Below are 23,719 nucleotides of genomic sequence, written 5' to 3'. Positions count from 1 at the left end.
AACAACCGAAGTGGCATATGACACTATGAGATGGACATGTGTATGTACAGTGCCAAGCACACAAATAACTAGGCTGTGTTCCTTTTATTTCTTTCTCTGCTGGAAAAAGTTAAACAGGTATGCAAGTTACAGTTTCTGTCTTGATCGGACTGGGTCAGACTATAGCACAACCCTCACTGATAATTACAGCCATAAAACACTTTCCTGTCAGTAAATGGCTTCTGAGAGAAGGAAAGAGATAACAAAGGGTCAATAATTCATAGATTTGAGCTCTGGCATACTTCAATGAAGGTGTCATTGAGCAGAGACAATGGCCTCAATTCCCTAAGATCATGCTGGAGATAATAAGGCAAGAGAAAACTTACCTCCACACAGTGAGAGAGTAATCTTATCTCTTCATTCCATAAGTTACCTCCTCTGTAGTTATTTTACCTCCTCTGTAGTTAATTTAACCTCTCTGTAGTTAATTTACCTCCTCTGTAGTTAATTTACCTCCTCTGTAGTTATTTTCACACGCCTGTCTTTAACTCTGGAGTTATTTTAAGGATTGGAGAGTTAACTTAAAGACAGAAGAGTTAACTTTTTAGGTTTGCCTGAGGTAAAATGTTTCCTGAATACTACATGCCTTCTCACCATGGTAACAACTCTAGAAGAGCTATTAAAGACAGAAGATAATCTTAGTGAATTGAGGCCATAGAATCAGTAAAAACTTAAAAACTAGATTTAAAATGAAACTCTGGGATATAAAAAAAAGTCCTTTTTTTGGAGGAGGATGATATACACTCACCTAAAGGATTATTAGGAACACCATACCAATACGGTGTTTGACCCCCTTTCGCCTTCAGAACTGCCTTAATTCTACGTGGCATTGATTCAACAAGGTGCTGAAAGCATTCTTTAGAAATGTTGGCCCATATTGATAGAATAGCATCTTGCAGTTGATGGAGATTTGTGGGATGCACATCCAGGGCACGAAGCTCCCGTTCCATCACATCCCAAAGATGCTCTATTGGGTTGAGATCTGTTGACTGTGGGGGCCATTTTAATACAGTGAACTCCTTGTCCTGTTCAAGAAACCAATTTGAAATTATTCGAGCTTTGTGACATGGTGCATTATCCTGCTGGAAGTAGCCATCAGAGGATGGGTACATGGTGGTCATGAAGGGAAAGACCTGGTCAGAAACAATGCTCAGGTAGCCCGTGGCATTTAAACGATGCCCAATTGGCACTAAGAGGCCTAAAGTGTGCCAAGAAAACATCTCCCACACCATTACACCACCACGAGCCTGCACAGTGGTAACAAGGCATGATGGATCCATGTTCTCATTCTGTTTATGCCAAATTCTGATTCCATCGAGACTCATCAGACAAGGCAACATTTTTCCAGTCTTCAACTGTCCAATTTTGGTGAGCTTGTGCAAATTGTAGCCTCTTTTTCCCATTTGTAGTGGAGATTAGTAGTACCTAGTGGAGTCTTCTGCTGTTGTAGCCCATCTGCCTCAAGGTTGTGCGTGTTGTGGATTCACAAATGCTTTGCTGCATACCTCGGTTGTAACAAGTGGTTATTTCAGTCAACGTTGCTCTTCTATCAGCTTGAATCAGTCGGTCCATTCTCCTCTGACCTCTAGCATCAACAAGGCATTTTTGCCCACAGGACTGCCGCATACTGGATGTTTTTCCCTTTTCACACCATTCTTTGTAAACCCTAGAAATGGTTGTGCGTGAAAATCCCAGTAACTGAGCAGATTGTGAGTTACTCAGACCGGCCCGTCTGGCACCAACAACCATGCCACGCTCAAAATTGCTTAAATTTCCTTTCTTTCCCATTCTGACATTCAGTTTGGAGTTCAATAGATTGTCTTGACCAGGACCACACCCCTAAATGCATTGAAGCAACTGCCATGTCATTGGTTGATTAGATAATTGCGTTAATGAGAAATTAAACAGGTGTTCCTAATAATCCTTTAAGCCGCATCTACACGCGTAGGTGCGGCTCGATTAGCCGCCGGATTTCCTCTTCCGCGTCCCCGCTCGCCGCGCGTGCGCCGGATTAGATTCCCCGCTCGTCCCCGCCGGCGCCGCTTATCTTCCGCTCAATTCCCTGCCATCGTCCCCTCGCGGGGAGCGAGCAGGGAATCGGCAGAAGCAAGATCCGTCCTGTCGGATCTTATCAATCGAGCCGCATCAGCGGCTCGATTGATAAGGAGGATCGGAGCCGCATCTACGCGTGTAGATGCGGCTTTAGGTGAGTGTAATTTATTTTTCTTATCAGTTTATTTTCACCTCTGATGTATATCTATGGAGTTCCTTACCAGAAAGGCGTAAGGTTCAATGCAAAGGGCAAATGCCACAAACCAAAGGGGGCACAACTGATGGGTTCCATATATTACTAAACATAAATGTGCATTCTTTCAAATAAAAGTGTAAATAAAACTGCCTGCAAATAAATCGGTTTTCTCATTGTGCAATGGGCAAATCTGCTTGAATTTATAATCTGTTTCGCAGGTATTACCTGTTCATGTTTTACTAGATGATCAGCTTTTACCATTAGCATACATCTTATCTAGCCAGCCTTCACTGATGGGCACCTCATTACGTAAGATAATTTATATGGATTCTGAAAACAGTACAGAAGGTTCTCTTAAAGTGGGACTTAAGAACTTTCTCTCTGTTCTAAGAAATTAACCACAGCATGTTAACCTTTTATGGAAACAAAAATCTTAATTACAATTGATCGAAATCCTGAGAAAAAGTTTTACTAGATTTCGCTTTTGTAGAAGGCACTGCAAAGGGTTAAGCCTCAGTGTTTACCTTATGAAGAGCTTACTGGCAGAGCTATGCTGCAGTCTGTATACATTTGCTGATAAGAACTAACTAGACAGGGTTATCTGCCTAAACCTAGAATACAGAAAATTGTTTTTTTTAGCAAATATATGTGTATTAAAGACTTTTCATTGTTTGCTGTGCAAGAGTTCAGGTCCACTTTAACTACTCAGACCTTTTATTTTTACATGAGTAGGTGTACTTGATTTTGTCATGCTGGCTGAGATGTTATCACCCCGATACACCTGCCTCTTTAATCCTACACTTCAGAGGCATTTTGATGATGACTACTCCTAACTGGGGCCTCTGGAAACCCATACAGTCATAGCAGAAATGTACTGGGTGCAAGTGAGTAGGTAACACTCCTTAAAGTGAACCTAAAGTCACTTAAAAAAAATGAGATTAACTCACCTGGGGCTTCCCTCAGCCCCCTGCAGACGATCGGTGCCCTCGCAGCTCCGCTCCGATGTCCCAGGATCTGCCGGCGAGCACTTCCGGTTTGGCCGTCACCGGCCGACAGGGATGGGAACGTGAGTGATTGTTCGCGTTCCCAGCCTGAATATCGCCCCCTATGCTGCTATTGCGACCTCCTGGCCGCAATAGCAGCATAGGGGGCGATATACAGGCTGGGAACGCGAACAATCACTCGCGTTCCCATCCCTGTCGGCCGGTGACGGCCAAACCGGAAGTGCTCGCCGGCGGGTCCTGGGACATCGGAGCGGAGCTGCGAGGGCACCGATCGTCTGCAGGGGGCTGAGGGAAGCCCCAGGTGAGTTAATCTCATTTTTTTTAAGTGACTTTAGGTTCACTTTAATAATACATCATGTCACTCCTGTACTTTTCTCGCATAATGCATCATCCTGCCCTCCAAACAAAATGATTTGCATAACCTGAGACTTGTTCCAATTATGCTGTTCGCCATGGCGCATATATTGCGGACTACCTACAGTCCCAGCTATGAAATCCTATGTAGTCCGCAGCTCTGGTGGTAGAGGGTGGTGCACCTTTAGTGCCATGCATCCATTAGGTCCAGTTGCCGCACCATGGCAACACTCATGGTAATTTGGTCATCGATCTAGAAAGATATGCTACAGTCGTTAGCATTCATATCCTTTCATTACCAAAGAAAAACTCCTACACCGCTTTCAAGCTCTAATCTTTCACTATTAGATTTTTCCCCTTGTTGAAACAGTGACAATTGATTCAGTATTTTATTTCAAATTTTGTAACCATAATGGCTTTCTTTTTATGTTATTTTTATTACTTCTGAGAGAGAGTTCCCAATTGTAAACAGTAACGTTCGCACAACGCAGCCATTGGCAGCCTATTATGGGGGACTGACAGGCTGTCATCATTTTGATAGCTTCAGCAGTATATCTCTTGAACGGCAATGGGGCTCTTATGCAGAAAGTATCATATGTTCCCAGCCAATTTACAGGGAAACAGCAATAACATTTTATCATGGTTGAGAGCCCAGTAGCTGCTTCCTATTAAACTTGCCCTTTCAGATACCTGTCTCAGATTAATTTGTTGATTTCAAATGGAAACTCAGTCTTCTCCAATGAAGCATGACTTTCTAGGAAAGGCGCACACTGAATGACAATTATATTCCAGCCGACTTTAGACCATTACAAGCTTTGGTCTTAGTGGAAGACAGAGGACTTCAGTAACTGATTTTAATACCATGTCTAATTTTCACTGTCAGTTATGTGGAAGCCAGGAGGAAGAATACAGAAAAAAGATAAAATGCAAAATGCTTCCTGCTTGCTCTTTTAATGGTACACTTGCTTTAAAAAAAAAAGGCTTAACACCATACAGTTTTTTTGTGCAGAAAATATGCATTCGGGGAGGGATATGTCACATTAAAAACTAGAGCTTAGGAACCGGCATATTTTATCGCCGTTGTTTCTGTACAGTAACATTTTTAGCTTGATAATTAATTGGCAAGGCACTGCATGAAGGTTTGTTTTTCATTTTACGTTTGTATATTTGTGTATGCATATAGGTAAATGCATATTGTATTATGTGTGTGTGTGTATTTTGGTCATCCAGAAAGTAACAGCTATTTGCTTTTATGTGCCATACAAGGCATTCTTTCTATGTAATTAACTTGCATCTCTCAGGTTAATCCCTTCTCTCACTGCACTGCTTACCACATGTCTGCAGAATGCCAGTAACTGTTTGTTCAGCAGCATTAACCTGAAGCACCCACCCCCATTCTTTTTTTTAAGGTCATGAAATAAAATCTGCAGTCCTGCTTTGGAGTCGGTGAAGGCCAATTACCAAAGAGTTGTTTCTTATGCAAGTTGGAAAGGGAGGCATCCGCTGTAATGGGATCCCTATCAAATGCTCAAGGCAGCCAATAACGCTCCCATTCTCAAGGTTGCACCTTTGGAGGGGGGGGGATCATCTTTTTCTGATTAGTGGATTACTGCTTCCATGTAGTATAAGGGACAACAGATTTTGAATACGATTAGCAGATTGTGTAGGTAAGCGCTAATACTTCATGGAGAAGGGAAAATTGGTCACACATTAGCAAATCAAAATTAGATGTGTGTATGCACCCTTAGTGTGTTCTTGGAAAAAGGGAAACCAGCGTGTCCAGCTGGAGACCAGACAAACATGGTAAGCACATACACATTCCATGCAGACAGTGTTCTAGTCGATATTCTGACCCCGAACTCTAGGTAAGAATGCTGTCCAATTTGCCATTGTACTGCCCATTGCCAAGCATCACAATGCAGGGCTGCTGTACATTTATTTAATTAATGGTAGATACACCCTGCCCAACAGGCATTGCAAAGCTTAGGAATGAACAGGGAAACATACATGAACGTGCATTCTTTCCTTCTTTATGTCCATGGAGCAAGGCACAGTTGTTGATGCAGCTGTACACAGCTCCTGATGTGCAGGAGAGACCCTGGTAGATTGCAGTCTATGTATACTGTAGCCACTCACTTGGTGAGGAAGATGCAGTGTCTCCTATGGGGCGATCATAGTCATACAAATTGTAATCCCTCAACCCTGAAGGTCAGTTGGGTATTGTACTAGTAAGGCTGTTGCCATTGATGTAGGATTTAAGCCCTTGACTAGGGTTCAAATCCTGACTCAAGCCAGTACATAAAACAGTAAAGAGTTTTGGGCAAAGGCCCCTGATGATGCTGGTCGCTCTTGTACCGCAACCTAAGTGGCTGCAGCTCTGAAGCGCTTTGAGCCCCCAGGAGAAAAGCACATAATAAATGTCTTGACTTGAAAGTAACGTTGACTCCTTCTCGACAAACCTTTAAAAAAAAAGGGGGGGGGGGATGTTTTGGTTTTTATTACTTAGTGCTTTTGTTTTCATAGTTTGTTGTGAGTGTATGTTTTTGCAGCACCTTTGTGCTTTCCTGTTTTGCTGTATCACCACTTTAATATGGAAATAAATGGTTGTAAATTTCTCAGTAAGGGTTGGGTCTGGATTGGATCGTATTTGTATGGACATGATCATAGTTGGTCATCTGCACTAATACAGAGGACAGTGTATGATTTAGGTGCTTTCCAAACTTAATGTAGAATGATGTTTAGGGGCCCAACAAGGGGCTTTTGTTTTTGTGCAATGTCAGTGTTTTAGCGTCTTACACAACATTAATATGTTTTCTACCTGTGAATCTCTGAAAACATGCACCTTGATATCCCATCAACTTCTATCGCCTGTCAGATGTGTAAGCCATGATTGACTGCAGCCTGTCTTCTATTCATTTCTGTGGTGAACATAAGCTCCTGCTCCACACAGTGCAAGTGAGCTCATGACTACATTCTGGGCCTGTAGAGAAAACAAGAGGAGACCGGGAGCCCACTCTGGTGTATTATCGTTATTACTCTGGGCGAGGTCTGTATGAAGTAAGAAATATATTCACAAAGTAGGGTTGCAAACAAGAAGCAGCCACTCTGTCAACATGTGGAGAAGTACAGTCTCCACTCGGCCTTGTAGTTGTTGGGTGATGGTCACTGCTCCTTAAAATGAACCACCCGGAGGTGGTTGCGATCCCTAATACGGGGGATAAAAGTGGATAGTAGGGTAATAGGAGGTGCCAGGATTGATCAGGTATGTAATGTTTAAGGTAATTTATTTATTTAAAAATAATAAGCTGATCCTACCTTTATAATTCAGTAAGCTTGGTAAAACAAAGGACATTTATTGAGCACTAAAAATGACAACGCGTTTCACGGCGTATGCCGCTTCCTCAGGTCGAATGCAGCGCCTTGAAAAAATTGGACAGGGCACTCAAACTGGAGATTATTACGACATTATATTTACATTTGCACACATAAGTAAATGAGTACAGAAAAATAAAAAAAATGACTAGTCTACATTCGTCCACATAATACTTGCATTTAAAATGTATATTTACGTTGAAAAGAAGTATATTCATAGTAATCCTTAAGAGCAGTATACTAACAGAAGTATTGTAAGTAGGCAGCATGAGGAAACCATATTAAACAGTAGAAGAGGAAAAAGCAATGTTAGAAAATGAATAGATGGATATGCGGTATGGCAACCTCGGGCAAGGAAGTGAAAGTGGAATGCCGATGGCGGGGATCGGGTAAGGGTCCCTCTATGGTATTGTCTCCGGGTAGGTGCTCTAGTGGCGGCACGAGAGGAGAGGTCGGGGACTGCTGTGAGAGGGTGTCTAATATCTACAGCTGTGGTGGACCAGCTAGATCAGCAGGTGCTGCTATGTGATCTATGCTGGGAGGTGGGGATGGGCGCTATGTGGGGGGTGGGCGTCAGCTGAGGGAGGCATCAATTGCCTATGTATAGTGCTGGGAAGCTGACAGTAATGGTTTCTGTCCAAAGTGGAGAGGATGGGCAGCCGGGTTAAGGTGGTAGCAGGCAGACCAGCAGGTCTGCAGTGATCTCATAGAACATATGATCAGAAGGTTAGTTTGGGAGAGGAGGATCTTAGGTTATGAGTACAGAAAGGTAGCTCATATTGGATTTTTGGGGTGGATTTGATGGATGGTGTCTCGTATCGCCTTCTTGTGCAACACGTGCTGTGCCTTTTAGGTCACCATCTGTCTGGAACAGGGAGATATTTCCTGTATGTATGCATATACAAGAGAGATGTACATTTAGGCTTAAAGGCACATAGACGTGCACAGTTAAAACACATGAAGGTGCAAGAGACGCTAAGGAGCCAATTGATTTGTATCAAAGGGAGGGCATTCCATATAAAGGATGAAGAGAGAATACATAAACATAGGCAATATACACATATAGACACCTGTATACATATACATCCATACACGTGTGTAGTCATATCCATACGTGCGCACAAATTATGCAAATACGCCATATGGGAAAGACAAAGTGTATACAAAGTCTAGTAACAATAGTTGTCTAAGGTACTATACTACTTATCTTACGCGTATCCAGATAGATATAGTTTTTATGGTTTTTTTGTATATACAGGATTAAATCTAGGTTGGCGGGTGTGGCCAAAGGGGGTTGGGGGATATAGTTAGGAATGGGTTGTGGGACTAGATCTAGTGGTATAAGGAGTAAAGTTTTAAAGGATTATGTACTACTATGGTGGGAGTCCCGTATGGCTAGAGAGAATGGGAAGAGTGGCCTGAATATAGATGCTCTATAGTATAGTTGATGTTTGCCATATGTTCTAGCGAAGCATGGTAGTAGCTCAGGGTTCTCCATGTGTGATGGGGTAGTGTAGTACCCAGAATGGGTAGAGCTAGGTTCCTGAGGGATATCATTATTAAAAGTAGTCTGTGACTTTATACACTTGTTTATGGGCATATTGATGTTGGTAGGACACCGAGCAGACAACCCATGATCGAATTGGAGTTATCATAGGATAAGAGGTGTTTTGAGTCTTCAAAGATTGTGTTCAAGGCAGATGTTGAGTCCGTCTGGTTGTAAAGTCTCGAGTTTGAAGATCCAATACATTTCCTTCTTTTTTAGATCGTCGACACGGTTAGAGTTTGATTCTGGTATATGTTCAATAGGACATATTATGGTATCTTTTCTTTTTGATTGTGATACAGTTTGTAGTGTCTGGAAAGTCCGTGTCTCATGTAGCCCTTCTGAAAATTCCTTCTGTGTTGACCCCACCTTGTGTGTAGTTGTTGGGTTGTGCGACCCACGTATTGGAGTCCACATGGGCAGGTGATGAAATAGATTACAAAGTTTGTCGCACAATCCATGTTACTGGTAATATGGTAAATCTTGCCTGTAACGTTAGATTTGAAGTGTGTTGGGTTATGATCCAGCATTACACAACATTGACAGTTTCGTTGGTTACAGCGTTTTGCGTTTCCTGCTTTCTTGTTTCCAAGGTTGGTCATGTCCATTGTTGGTTTGCCTTGTAGTCTTCTCATTTTGCTGGATGCTATCTGGTTCTTTAAGGTCTTGGCTCTGTGAAAGATGCATTTTGGGTTGTTTGTCAGGGTGTCTTTCAGAAATTGATCTGTTTGTAGTAGTGACCAGTGTTTGTCCATGATATTTTTGATCGTGTGGTGTTGATTGGAGAATCTTGTTATGAAGTTTATTCCTTTTTCTTCATTAGTATCTCTCTGTCCTGTAGTTTTCCTTAATAGCATATCTCTCTGTGTTCCTCTTGCTTTTCTTCGGGCCACTTTGACTAGTTTGTTGGGGAAGTGTTTTCTACACATTTTTTTGTTAGTATGTTAAATTGTATGTCAAAGGTTTTTAGTTCACTGTAGTTCTTCCGGATTCTAAGGAATTGACCATAAGGGATGTTGTTTTTCTAGGGTTTGTAGTTACTTCTGTAGTCTATATATTTGGGTTACTTTTGTAGTCTATATATGAGTTGGCATCAACTGATTTGACGTGGTTTTTTGACTTTATTATCCCCTCTTCATGGTACATGACTAGATCGAGGAAGTTGATTTGGTCTTTGTTGTGACATGATGTGAATGAGAGACCCCAATCATTGTCGTTTCATCTCCATCCCAAATTATGAACAAGTCGTCGATGTACCTCCTGTAGATAATGATGTTGTTGGCGTATGGATTGTTGGGGCCTAGGAGTAATTCTTCAAAAAGGCCCATAGTGAGGTTTGCATAGCTTGGAGCAAAGCTTGCTCCCATGGCTGTACTCCTCTTCTGTCAAATTATTTGGTCTTGGAATTGGAAGTAGTTGTGTGTCAGGATGAAAGTGATGGCTTGTATTAAAAAGTGTTTCTGTTTCATGGGAACATTTTTTCAGATAGTACCATGTTGCTCTTAGGCCGATTTTATGGTGGATATTAGAATATAGTGCAGCAACATCCAGTGTGATCCAGTGGTAACTACTTTTCCATTTTATATCGGCAAGGTCTACCAGAAGGTGAGTGGAGTCTTTGAGGAATGATGAAAGGTTTCTGACGTAGGATTTTAGGTGTACGTCTACTAATTCTGATAGGTGAGATGTGAGTAAGTTAATGCCTGCAATGATAGGTCTTCCGGGTGGATTTGTGAGCGATTTGTGTATTTTTGGTAAATGGTAGAAGTGTGCTGTTAGAGGGTTGGGTATTAGCAGGAAGTCTTTTTCAGTCTTACTGATGATTCCTTCTGTCGAAGCCCAGGTGATCAGGGTTTTTAGGGACTCAGTATATTTCCTTGTAGGGTCATGGTGAAGGGGTTCATAGTATTCGTGATCTTCTAGGATCCTTTTTGCCTCCTTGATGTAATCTCTTCTGTCCATCAATACTATTCCTCCCCCTTTATATACTTTATATACTTATTTTCAATGTAAATATTAATTTTAAATGCAAGTATTATATGGACGAATTTAGACTAGTCATTTTAATTTTCTGTACTCATTTACTTATGTGTGAAAATGTAAATATAATGTTGTAGTAATCTCCAGTTTCTGAGTGCCCTGTCCAATTTTTTCAAGGCACTGCATTCGACCTGAGGAAGCGGCTTATGCCGTGAAACGCGTCATTTTTAGTGCTCAATAAATGTCCTTTGTTTTACCAAGCCTACTGAATTATTAAGGTAGGACCAGCTTATTCTTATTTTTAATTTTAAATAGTATTTTTTTACCTTTTTATACTGCTATCTATTTACGCCAAGAAATAAATTACCTTCAACATTACATACCTGATCAATCTGGGCGCCTCCTATTACTCTACTATCCTCATGAGTACATATTTTGTGTGTTTACATCCTTGGTCTCTGGGTCTCCCTCTCTTTGCTCTTCACTAAACAAGCGTAAAGTGCAGTCAGCAAATACTGTTAATTGCACGTTTACAAAGCAGAAACCCAGTAATGTACCCTTACGACCTGCAGTGACTTATGGAAATTCAGTGAGCGACTCCTGACCATCTGTGACCATCCAGCTAGTCCTACTGTACTGTGGCAAGCTAGTCTTGTATTTGTGTTGGTCAAGCTAACTGCTTTACAAAGATGGCATATTTCATTAACCTCCCTGGCGGTAAACCCGAGCTGAGCTCAGGTTAAGCCGCCGCGGAGGATTTCTCAGGCCCTGGTGGGTTAATTTGCACAATTTTTTTGTTACACGCAGCTAGCACTTTGCTAGCTGCGTGTACAAACCGATCGCCGCTGCTCCGCCCCGATTCGCCGCTACCCCCCGCCAGACCTCTTGCGCAGCCTGGCCAGGCAGCGCTAAGGGGTGGATCGGGACTCCCTCCCACGCCATGATATCCATGACATCATCCCGATCGTCGCCATGGCGACGGGGGAATCCAAACAGGAAATCCCGTTCTGAACGGGATTTCCTGTTTGCTCTGATCGCCGGAGGTGATCGGAAGGAGAGAGGGATGCGGCTGTCATGTAGCTAGCGCTAGGCTAGCATTGTGTTATTAACCCCCCTGGCGATTTTATTGTAATGTCAGGGGGGTTAATAACACAATGCCTAGATTAAACAGGATGCAATTCAGGTAAAATGTTCAGTATATTTTGAAAATTACCTAGTTGACATTTAAAACCAGAGTCTTAAAGGCATGAAAAATGTTAAAATTTAAAATACATACATATAAAATGTACACTTTTGTATTGCTCTCACTTACAATCGTTAGTGAAAAATATGACAGATCTGTCAGGTTTTGGATTAGGCCATATCTCCATGGCGAGTTCTCAGTTAATCCTTTATAAAAGCACTTACTAAACTGCAGTTGCTCAGTTCAACTGCTAAAATAGTGTGCAAACAAGTAGGGAAGCTGATTGACATTGTTATATACAGTAGATCCTTTCCTGTGATTGCTTTTGTAAAGAATAAAGGTAATACTGTGACTCTCCCGTAAGGGAGAGTCTGTCAGGTTTTCTACCTACTGTAAGTGACAGCAACATAGGAAAAAAACAATTTATAGTGGAAAATGTACAATTTATATGTATGTATTTTAAATTAAACAATTTTTCGCCACAGTTCTCTTAAAGTGTACCTGAGGCAAACCCTATGGCAGCATTTATACTTACTTGGACCTTCCTGCAGCAGAATGTTTCTCGCTGCCCTCCCCCGGCCGATCTGTTCGTTTACAATCTTTGCGGGTAAAAGTGCTCCAGTTGTGTCAGGCTGCAGTGCACATGCACAGCCAGGCCCCATGTGCTCCCATCGCCGGGACCGTTCTGTGCCCGCACAGTTAGTACATGCTGTACTGACCTGACTAGAGCCCTTTTACCTGCGAAGATTGTAAATGAACAAAGCAGCTGGGGAGGACAGCGAGAGAGGTAACGGAGGACATGGGGCTGGAGGATGCCCCGGATAAGTATAAGGGCCCATTCACACTATAGAGCGATTTCGGCAAACCGCTAGCGCTTTTCAAAGCGCTAGTATAAAAAACTCTATGGGCCCGTTCTTACTTGGGTGATTTGTGCTAATCGCCGCAAATCGCCCAAAATCGTGAATTGCAAACGCGTAGCCTGCACCATTTTTAGGCGATTTCCCGGCGACCACGTTTCAGTGCTATAGAAGCGCTAAACGCGATCGCGGAGAAATCACTGCACTGTCCAGTGATTCTTTTTTCCCACATGAAATCGCAAAAAAAATCACTCCTGCAAAACGCCTGCAAAAATGGCTGGCGTCTTGCGCTTCTAAGTGTGAATGGGCCCTAAATGCTGGCATAGGGGTTGTCTCAGGTTTCCTTTAAAAGAAGTGTTAAAATAATGGGAGTAGTGGTCCACTTAAATGGTGTTTAGAAATGATTGGATTAGAGTTTCCAAGTGGTAAGGCCTCGTTCACATCTACCTAGCGCAGATGGCCGTGCGATCCGAACGCAGCGCATACGATCGCACGCCATCTGCGCCGCTGCTGATCCCATCCATTGTCAGTGATTGGATCAGCTCTGCGCTTCCGGTCAAAATGCATGCAGCAGTACGCAAGCGATTCCTAGCGCATCGTACTGCTGCGCAGCACAGTAGATGTGAACGGGAGAAGGGCTGTCTATGCCCTTCTGCCGTTTCTGCGTTTCAGCACATCATACGCGCTTCCAAATGCACACGGAAGCGCGTATGATGTGAATGAGGCCTAAGAGCTGAACTGAGGGAACAGAAAAATTAAATATTATTTGCAAAGATGACTTTGTGGAACTCTGTTACATTTTTGGAAGGGTACAGATGATCTTCCCACATCTTAGAATAGGTAGTCCATTCCCAAGTAAAGCAGTTTGAGCAGATATTACCAAATACATTACTCTATTTGCTTTTAAAAATGTTAAAATCTGAAAGATAATTTCTTGGCCGCAATGAACATGATTTTATGCCATAAACCTAGTGATAGAACAAATGATGTTTCTGCTTGGCCAAGCTTTGTTTTATTAGGATCAGCAACCTTATCAGCAGTTGACCCAGAACTATAGTGCTTGTCTGCCAGTAGAAGGAGAACATATGTCACATCTCTGTGCAGACCGCTTCCTGGGCAGCACAGCTTAATGAAGATTTAATAATGAGCCCATGCAAGTCTTGCACAGCTGAGAGCTCTGTCTTGTAAACTGGTAAATGGTGATTTTACATTGTCATTAGTGTATTTATCCAAATCAGTTTCTGCTAGTGTTCTAAACACTCCTCAGATTGCTGAGTGAGCTTACAAAGTGATGGCAATTATTTTCATTATTAAACGTTCCACCCTAGCTTTCTAACTGCTCTCATGAATTTCAGTGGTTTATATTCTTTAAAATGTTACTGTTTACCTGTTTAACCTTATGAAAGACTTGTAATCACATTCTGCTTTGCTTGGAGAATTCCTTTGATACTTTCCTGCCAGCATTATGGCACTATTTTTTCAGCTTTCAGTGTACAATGGTAGTGAGAGTAGCAACCCTGTTATGTTTTCTTTTTTTCACTTAAAGAGACTCTGAAGCGAGAATAAATCTCGCTTCAGAGCTCATAGTTAGCAGGGGCATGTTTACCCCTGCTAAACCGCCGCAATAGCGCCGCTAAACGGGGGTCCCTTGACCCCCAAACCCCCCACTGCGACACTTGGTCGCAGACTTGGTCGCTCCTGGAGGCAGGGCTAACGGCTGCAGCCCTGCCTCCAGTCGCGTCTATCAGCGGTGCATCGCCGCCTATCAGAATCAGAATCAGATTTATTTCGCCAAGTACAACGGTGAGTTGTACCCGGAATTATTTTTGGCACAATCAGGGTCGGTGATGGTACAGTAAACAGTAGACAAACAATAAGCATTCCTCAGAGCATATCTTACATAGAACACATTGCACATAGAACACATTGACGAGAGAAGACAAGAAAGACCGGAGGGGTCTGTCCAAGAGCTATGTCGAGCGGAGCTGCCAGCCACAATCTGAGCGGCGCTCTCTGCCCTGCAGCCCTCCAGACCCCCCACATGTAGTGAGAGATAGACATAGAGTCCCTTCGTCCCCATAGTTGTTAACCAGTCCACGTGGTCCATAAAAGTCCCAGCCACACAGATTTGCAAGAATTTGCCCCTGGCCTGCGCCCCCCCCCCAGCAGATAATCCGAAGGGGGCTGATGATGGTTGTGATGACCGCTGATGACCGCTGCTGTGCTGTGCTTCCCTCTGGCCCCTCGACCCAGCAGATGTGTCCATGTGACCTCCTGGCTGCAGCTTCCAGACCCGTTACCTATGATAAAAAGGCTCAGCAGCGGCAGCCTGGTCCTCCATGGCTGCACAGCTCACCTGGGGAGGGGGGGCGATCCCAAAAAAGAGCCCCTCTCAGTGAAGGAAGACTGAGAGGGGTGGGGGAGAGGTCGGAGATACGCGCTGACAGATGCGTGTGGGGCAGGGCTGCGGCGGTTAGCCCTGCCCCAACCAGGGAGCGCTCCCCCGCATTACGGAGGGGGATTTGGGGGTGAAGGGACCCCCGTTAAGCCGCGCTATAGCGGCGTTTTAGCAGGGGCACACATGCCCCTTCTAACTCTGAGGTCTGAAGCGAGATTTATTCTCGCTTCAGTCTCTCTTTAAAGAAGATCTGTGGTAAATTTACAGCACATTGAAATAAACATATTACTGTTTCCTCCATTATTCCCCCTCTTCATTTCTCCTATTTTCGCCGTTCCCCGCTACCAATAAATAACTTGATTAATAAAATATAATTTTTAAACCTTTGGGCAAGATGGCTGCAATGTAAAGTGCTTCCAGGTCAGTACGCAGTCTCCCTGTACTGCTGTGCACAAGAGATGAGCTGAGCTGAAGCCACAAGAGGCAGATCTCCCTCCCCCTGCTGTCTGGAGGTTGCAGGAAGGTCAGGGATGACTCATCAGATGACGTGCAGCAGGGGGAGGCAGGGAGGAACAGCTGCTAGACTGTCTGCCTTTTCCTGCAGCACAATGTTCAGCACAATATTCGTCTAAATAGACGAATAATTAGAAAGGAGCAGGAGAGAGACAGCACAGCTGTTTCTACATGAGACAGGAAAAAAAATATTAGTACTTATGAAAGGAACTTCTCTTCATTTAAATTGCATTTTTAAAAAGGGCCACAGAACCCCTTTAAAAAAGAAGCTTTATTTAACATTCAACAATATTGAATTCATTCATATTTTCATATTGAAGAAGTCAATGTGCTCCTAGCATCTTGAAGCTTTGCCTTAGCAACTTGGCATTGGACTGTAGGACAAAAGCATTAGTGCTCCCAACAAATATAGGTACTTGTCTGTAGTTTGCGACTTAGTAAAACTTGGGCAAGAAATTGGTTTTTGTCAGTGTGGTTTAGATTCGTCTAAGGCTATTGGTTAGTGATATGCTGAAGTACTGGGGTGGCTTAGTAGTAAAGTATTTAAAATTAGGGAGTGCTGTAAAAAAAAAAAGGTTGAGATAAAATTTCCAGTCAGTTGAGTTATCCTCTTGAGCACATCTGGAAAGGAAAGTGTCATTGCAACACACAGCACTTCCGTTTCGATACAATCTTTGACGGTGTTATTGCGATTCCTTCCATTACTATGAATGGAAATTGCAGTGCAGTTTGGCTGGATAGTGTAATGGTTAAGGGCTCTGCCTCTGATACAGGAGACCTGGGTTCGAATCTCAGCTTTGCCTGTTCAGTAAGCCAGCTCCTATTCAGTAGGAGACCTTAGGCTAGTCTCCCTAACACTGCTACTGCCCATAGAACACGTCCTAGTGGCTGCAGCTCTGGCGCTTTGAGTCTGCCAGGAGAAAAGTGCGATATAAATTTGATTTATTTGTTTGCAGTAATTAGTTGGCCTGCATTGTGATTCCATGGTGAATCGCTCCGCGTGGATGGGAACATCAGTGCAGGACATCAGTCTATGCACTTCTGATATCCCTGCGGATCGCATTGCTTTGCCAAAAATGCAGCTTAAAATGCAAGTGTGAGTAAGGGTTTCATATGAGGAAGGGTAAGGTTGGATGCAAGGTTTAAGTTAGGGCTTTCTGAGTTAGTATTAGGCATTTGCTAAGGCTTGATCAAAGGTGATATTTAACTTTAGGCTAGGTTTAGTTACAAAACGGTTAGCTTTCCATGCCAACATCTGTGCACCAAAACAAAGTATTGAAAACCAATAACTTTGTATTGTTAGTTACAGTTTTACAGAGAAGCATAATAATTCAGATATACGATACTTGTCTACAATGTTAAGGGTCACTTGTGTTTCTGTACTACATCTGCCATCTTTGTTTCCTGTATAATGACAGCTTTGGGGACCATTGAAGCAGCCATTATGTGCCATGCCATGAAAGTGGTCACTTTGTGTGCTGTGCCATGGCTGCTGCAACTGCTGCATTTAATTGTTCCAGTTCCAAGTGGCATAACATTTGCATCAACTCAAGGTCAACAACAAGTTATTGACCATGATTTGTTTAAACCAAGAATTTTTTGTGACTTCTTGTTGAAGGGAGGAAACAAATAGTGAATTAATAATGTTGTTATGAAAAAAAAACCTTTACTAGGTGGGAAGGTTTAGTGGATAGCGTTTTTATGTTTTTTTCCATTAGATAACTGATTTTGAATCAGGATGATACCATTTATTGGCTAACTTAGAGGTAAATAAAAAGTAAGCTTTCGGCCAATAAGCCTTCTTCAGACTGTGTGTTTTAAGATCTTGTTCATATACAGGAACAAAGTCTGAGAAGGCTTATTAGCTGAAAGCTTACTTTTTATTTACCTCTAAGTTAGCCAATAAATAGTGTCATCCTGATTCAAAACTTCTTGCTTTTACTGGTGGCTAACACAATACAACACTCTACTGTTCTACATAACTGAATTGTCGTTTTGCTTCTTCCGTTCTCATAGTTTCAAAACCTGCTAAATACTCCTCTTTCTCCATAAAACCCAATTATTTACACATCTGATTGATAATAGGATTACAGGAAGAGAATCCACAGCTGTGTGAAACCTGATCTAGTGTATGTGTTATTGTATGCTGACCATTTTATTTCCCTACAAATCTGTTGCACAAAATGTACTGCATCTGATAATGGCTGTTGTAAACATAGCAGCATAATAGCACAATGATAGATTTATGTGTTTTAATATATATTGCTTACACGTTCTTCTATATCAATAGTCCCACCATTTTTGGACACGTAATAAACTGTGAAAAATGACATTGTGTTTCTTGTGTGTAAAACATGTCACCCGTGTCCTGATGCATTTGAACATTAATATGTTTTCCTTGACCCTTTATAGATTGGGGCTTGACCCAAAGCTGTTGGCCAAAATCCTGAACATGAGCTCTGGACGATGCTGGTCAAGCGATACCTACAACCCGGTGCCGGGGGTGATGGAAGGCGTGCCCTCTGGCAATAATTATCAGGGTGGATTTGGAACAACTCTTATGGCAAAGGTATGTTCATGTACAAATACTTTTCATATATTGAACAATGCATTCAAATTTAATTGATTGGTTTATTATAGAAAGAGAATAATTAAGTGTCTGATCAATAGAGTATCTTGGGGTGAGGCTTTTATTGTGCTCAGGGCTCCCCTGAGATGCAGCTTTTATCATGTTATCCTTTACAATTTGTCAGATGCAATTAAAACGTGACCGTTTGTATTCCGCGATTATAAATCCATGCATTTTTGTGAAATAACAGGAAAACAAATATGTATTCCTTTATTTCCTTCTTAATTGCATAGGTGCTGTATGACTATACTTTAACCACACATGTAGAAGGAAAAGAGCTGGGCACCTGCTGAGGAAGCTGGTTGTCACTGTGAAACGGCTGTTAGGCCATTTGCTACTCGCTAATGTCTACGTACCTGCATGTAACGTTGGATGAACAGTTGGTGCCCAGCTTTTTCTCTTCTACACCTGCGATTGACAATCTGTCTGCCATGAGCACATTTGTGGCTACCAATTCCAGGTTACAGTGTCCCAACCGGCTTGTATTGTTTGCCAACCATTTTGTTTTCTCTCTATATACTGGTGACTACACCTTAAGCCAGAGATACCCAACGCCAGTCCTCAGAGTCCGTATTCATGCCATTGTTTTAGGATTGACTGAGAAATGGAGAAATGTGTCTACACCTTTCCTGATTCAGTCCCATCAATTAATTAGAGCTATGCCAAAAATGTGTGAGGACCTCAGCCCTTAAGGGCAGAAGTTGGACAGCCCTTCTTTAAAGAGAACCCGAGGTGGGTCCTAAGAATCCTATTAGCACACAGAGGCTGGGTCTGCATATAATGCCCAGCCTCTGTTGCTATACTGTCTCCCCCAAGGCCCCCCTGCGCTCTGCTGGCCCCCATAAATCAAACCGCCGTGCTAGCAACAAGCAGCGTGTTGCTAGCCAGCTGTTTACATCCACACTGTCACTCTCCGCCGCTCCCCCGCTTCCTCTATATCGCCGCTTCCCGCCTGCGTCCCTTCCCTCCAATCAGTGGGGAGGGAAGGGACGCGGGCGGGGAGTGGCTATATAGAGGAGGCGGGGACCAGCGGAGAGTAACAGTGTGGATGTAAACAATCGCCAGACTAGCAACAATCTGCTTGTTGCTACCCTGCTTTGTTTACCTGAGGCTTGTCAATCCGCCTCCTCCATTACAGTGCCTCTGCTAGCTTACTCCAATCAGAAGCCAAGGCGCGATCCAGGAGGGAGCAGAGGCGGGGCGCAGCAGGGGGGAGCCTTTAATGGAGGTGGCGGTGGGGTGGAGGCTGATTGACAAGCCTCAGGTAAACAAAGCAGGCTAGCGACCTCTAGATTGACGCTAGCCTGATGATATTTTCAGGGGGGGGGGCAGCAGAGCGCAGGGGGGACTGGCAGTGGCAATAGGACACAGAGGCATGTCATTGTCCACATGACATGCCTCTGGGTCCTATTAAGATTTACAAATTCCGTATTGGGTTCTCTTTAAATCACTAATCCAGAATGAGCATGCCAATCACATGCTTTGGACTCCATTGGCTGCATGCTTGTTGCAGGTGTGTGATTTAAAAACAACTGAAGATAAAAGCTTAGCATGACAGCCAGGCTATTGGTATTGTTTATAAGGGGATAAAGATGGCAGCTTCCCTATTCCTCTTACTTCATGTTCCCATTAACTGTTCCGTGCAAAAAGGTACTGGAGCAGAGCACTGGCTGTCATTTCCAGGAAAACATGCCTGTGTGTGGCTACTTGTAGAAGACATGCACGTGATGGTTGGCTTCCATTGCACTTACCCATAATTCAATTCATTCATCATTCCAACCATGGCACATTAGTTTACATATCCAAGGGCCGCTAGGTTTGTTTAAAATACAAATTATTAGTTCACTAGAAACTGCACTAATTTGATGAAAATTAATATTTTATCCAGTGATGGACTTGATTGGGATGTCATTTTGTGTTTGCTTTTGGATGTGCGAAGGGTTATTATGAATATATACTGTTGTTGGTTAAGTCACACCCTTTAGTACATCCTGTAGTTGCTTACTTAAGGGAACCTGGAGTAAGAGGCATATGGAGGCTGTCCTATTTATTTCCTTTTAAACAACACCAGTTGCTTGGCAGACCCGTTGACCTTCTTTCTCTAACACTTCAGTGTTCTCCCCAGAATGTTTTTCTAGCCGGGTGGCTTGAAAAAGTAGCCGGGTGGGGCAATATGAGAAATGCAGGGCCAGTGCTTCTGTGCTTATAGTATAGGAGGAGGTGAGCCGATGGCAACCGGGTGCCCATCAAAACTAGCAGAGTGGAGCACCCGGCTAAAAGAGCCTGGGGAGAACACTTTACTTTTAGCCATAGACCCTGGAGAAACATGCAGATCAGATGTTACAAATCTGACGAGATCAATCTGACAAGATTATACTTGTTTCAGGTGTTTGATTCAGACACTGCCAGAATGTTCAGCAGGATTTTCAGGCAATTAGCATTGCTTAAAAGGAAATAAATGTCAGCCTCCATATACCTCTCAATGCAGGTTCTTTTTAAAGCAAACCTGAGGCCATTTAAAAAAAAAAAAAGTTAGATAATTTCCTAAGAGGGAACCTGCCGATTCCTCCGAAGTGTTCCCACATCCTCCTCAAGACCACCACTGCTGGGGAAGCTCTGACAGTTTGTGGTCCTGCTCCTCATCGTTTACAATCTCTACCGTACTGCGCCTTCATAAGCACAGTTGAGCCTGCGCAGTTGCACGGAGCCTCCCGTGGATGAGCTGCTTTGGCATACTGCACAGACACGGCTAAACTCATGCAAGCACAGTATGCTCATGCACGGCAGCGAACATATCCAGCAAATTCTTGTTTCACAGACATTATTGTGGTGTGCTAGCAATGGTGCTGTGTTGCCCATTCATGGCCGTTCCTTCACTTATTAAGACGGTGCTGCATACAGTTACAGTGCACATCTGTCACAAAATGGACACTGAAGATCATTGTTTTCTTTAGGTTTGTTTAGTCTGCTGGTTACTCCTCAGCTGGTGAATACGTGATCTCAGCAATACCAGGGCAAACAGCTAGTCTAGGAAGATTAAACTTAATACTGTAACAATATAATTGTTTTTCTTTGCAATATATGATATGTCATCATGATTTTTGTATCCGGATGCCTTTGAAAAGGAAACACTTTGTTATAAAATGTCAAGAAGACAAACCTTAGCGACATGATCATGTGATGAAGATTGTATTAATGTTAATGCTGACATAGCTGTACACCAGTAAAATAAACATAAGGAATGTCATGGATATGCAGTAAAAAGTCGAGGGCATAAGAAAACCCCAGAGACTGAAAGTAGTTCTACAAGGGCAACAGCCTGGGTTTACAGAGCAAATCCAGGCAAAAAGTTAAATCAATCCTAAAGCTTTGCATAGATTGAATAGGAAGCGGATGCACAGGTGCTTTCATTGTTTTCTTGATGCATGAAAGCCGCCTTACGCTAATTCCTCAAGAAGTAGCACTCCACAGAATAAGGATCACTGAACACCATTCAGTTGATGTAGTATGCACACCCCAGTACACATCGAACACTTGACAGAAGCTTAATAGAAGTGGATATAAGATTCCTCCTTTATATTTGATGCAGTCTTTTCTGGCAGGTGAATTCCACACAGTAACCTTAGGACCAAAATTTCATTTGTTGAGGAACTGAAGGTACTTTAGCTTTATAAGACCCAGGGCTGTTTTCCTATTTTATTACCTCATTTTCATTCCTCTTTTTTAGCACACCGTTACGACAAAATATTAAAGCACAAACGTTGTCACTTCCTTTCCTTTTCATAGATGTCACAATATACAGGAAGTGACAGGAATGTTTCAGTGGGGACACGGGCAGCAGTAACTAATGAGCAATAGGAAATTTCTAAAACCGTGAATGTCTGAATTTATTTTGTTTGGTGTTAATTTGTTGTGAAAGTATCCAAATGATGATTTTTGCTAAATCTCTCTGCTTACAGGATCTGGGTTTGGCCCAAGACTCCGCGACAAACACGAAAACGCCAACGCCACTGGGATCTCTGTCACATCAGATCTACAGACTAATGTGTGCCAAAGGCTATGCCCAGAAGGACTTCTCATCCGTCTTCCAGTTTTTACGTGAAGAGGAAAACTTGTGAACAATTTTTAAAGATTTTTCTTTACAAACACCATTTTGGAATCCTTGTCTAGGCAAATAATTAAAGGGCAAAGCGGAGGGTTGTACGTCATTGGCAAAATCCTTGTAGAAGTGATTGGTGGTGTCTCGGACATAGCAACCTTGTCTAATACTAGGTAATCAAAGTGGGTAGGTTGCTTAACTATTGGTTAAGATGGCTCCAGCACCACTACATGCTTATACATCAGTAACTCCATGTCTGGTGTTTCTAAGGCTGTAATAGGTCGGCTATCTGGATCACAAACCATTTTTCCTCAGTTTCTTTTTATATATTAGTAACTGTCAATGTATCATGCAGTATTTTGAGGGGAAGGAGAGAATCTGTTACAAAACTGGGTTTACTCATGTTATTGCAAAACCCAATGAGAAAGTGCCAAAATACATGGCAACCAGTTTGATAACATTACTTAAAAGAGACTCTGTAAACGTAAAAACCTCCCCTGGGGGTACTTAACTCAAGAAGAGGAAGTCTCTGAATCCTGTCGGGGCTTCCTCCATCCTCCTCAATCCCACGGTGGCAGCGCTGGACCCCCAAAACCACAGCCATCAAGGAAAGTCGGCGGTGAAGCAAGTGCAGTAGCGCCTCTAATATTAACCTTCCCCGGCTCCAGCGCAGGCGCAGTAGTGGCTACCCGATGGGCTCAGGCAGAAATAGCTGAGCGCTATCGGGTCTGCTCTGCGGCTCGGGTTATTCGTGCCTGCGCAGTAGAGCGCAGTTGGGAATGGATATTTCAGCATGAGCCTGAGTGGAGAGCCAAAACTGTGCCTGCATATGCCTGCCGTTCGGGAACTTCCTAGCGCTGCCACCGTGGCTTGGAGGAGGATGGGGAAGCTTCGATAGGATCCAGAGGTTTCCTCCTCCCGAGGTAAGTATCCCCGAGGGGGGACATTTTTTAATTTACAGAGTCTCTTTAAGGTGATTGGTGAAAAAGTGGTGCACTAACTCGTTGAGCTTTCCACTGCATTCTGAGTAAGCGGGATGCTTTTTATTCACTTGCACTTTGGGCAATAAAAGATTTTCTCTAGAGGGTACTGTGAAGAACTGATCATGTACTTTCAGATGCACTGTTTTGTCTGTCGCAAGGTGCTGTGTTCAGTCCTGAAAAATAAAACTGAGACACGGGGTAGTATGATGGATTATTGTAAACCAAGGTTCAAAAATTTTATGTTAACTCTTAATAAAGCCTAGTGTTTCTTGTCTTTCCCAACTTAATGGTTTATGGTGTTGTTTACTCTACCTTGCATACATGCTGTGACTCCAGGCAAACATAAGCAATTTTTAATAAAAATCTAAATCTCGCTTACCGGGATTGCAAATGTTTTTGTCTCCAACTTTTACTAAAAGCGCTGTTATTAGTTACACATATTAGTAGACCTGTAAAGCGCATGGGGCCTTGGTTAAGTTACTGTGTGTTCTCCTAAACCGTACTCAGCTATTTA

General features: G+C 42.9%; 1 protein-coding gene across 2 annotated transcripts in view; it reads left to right on the top strand.

The window, feature by feature from the left end:
- HIBADH (3-hydroxyisobutyrate dehydrogenase) overlaps positions 1 to 23,492 on the top strand; it is a 235,397-nt gene extending 211,905 nt beyond the window's left edge. For both annotated transcript variants that reach the window (XM_068236060.1, XM_068236059.1), the window contains exons 7-8: positions 17,907 to 18,063; positions 22,083 to 23,492. In XM_068236060.1, the coding sequence (XP_068092161.1) occupies positions 17,907 to 18,063; positions 22,083 to 22,241 (316 nt within the window). In that variant the 3' untranslated portion in view covers positions 22,242 to 23,492. The remainder of the gene's footprint in view (positions 1 to 17,906; positions 18,064 to 22,082) is intronic.
- The last annotated feature ends 227 nt before the right edge of the window (positions 23,493 to 23,719 follow it).

The sequence above is a fragment of the Hyperolius riggenbachi genome, chromosome 5 (assembly GCF_040937935.1).
Source record: "Hyperolius riggenbachi isolate aHypRig1 chromosome 5, aHypRig1.pri, whole genome shotgun sequence".
Taxonomy (NCBI): Eukaryota; Metazoa; Chordata; class Amphibia; order Anura; family Hyperoliidae; genus Hyperolius; species Hyperolius riggenbachi.
This window is presented reverse-complemented; position numbering and strand designations above follow the sequence as displayed.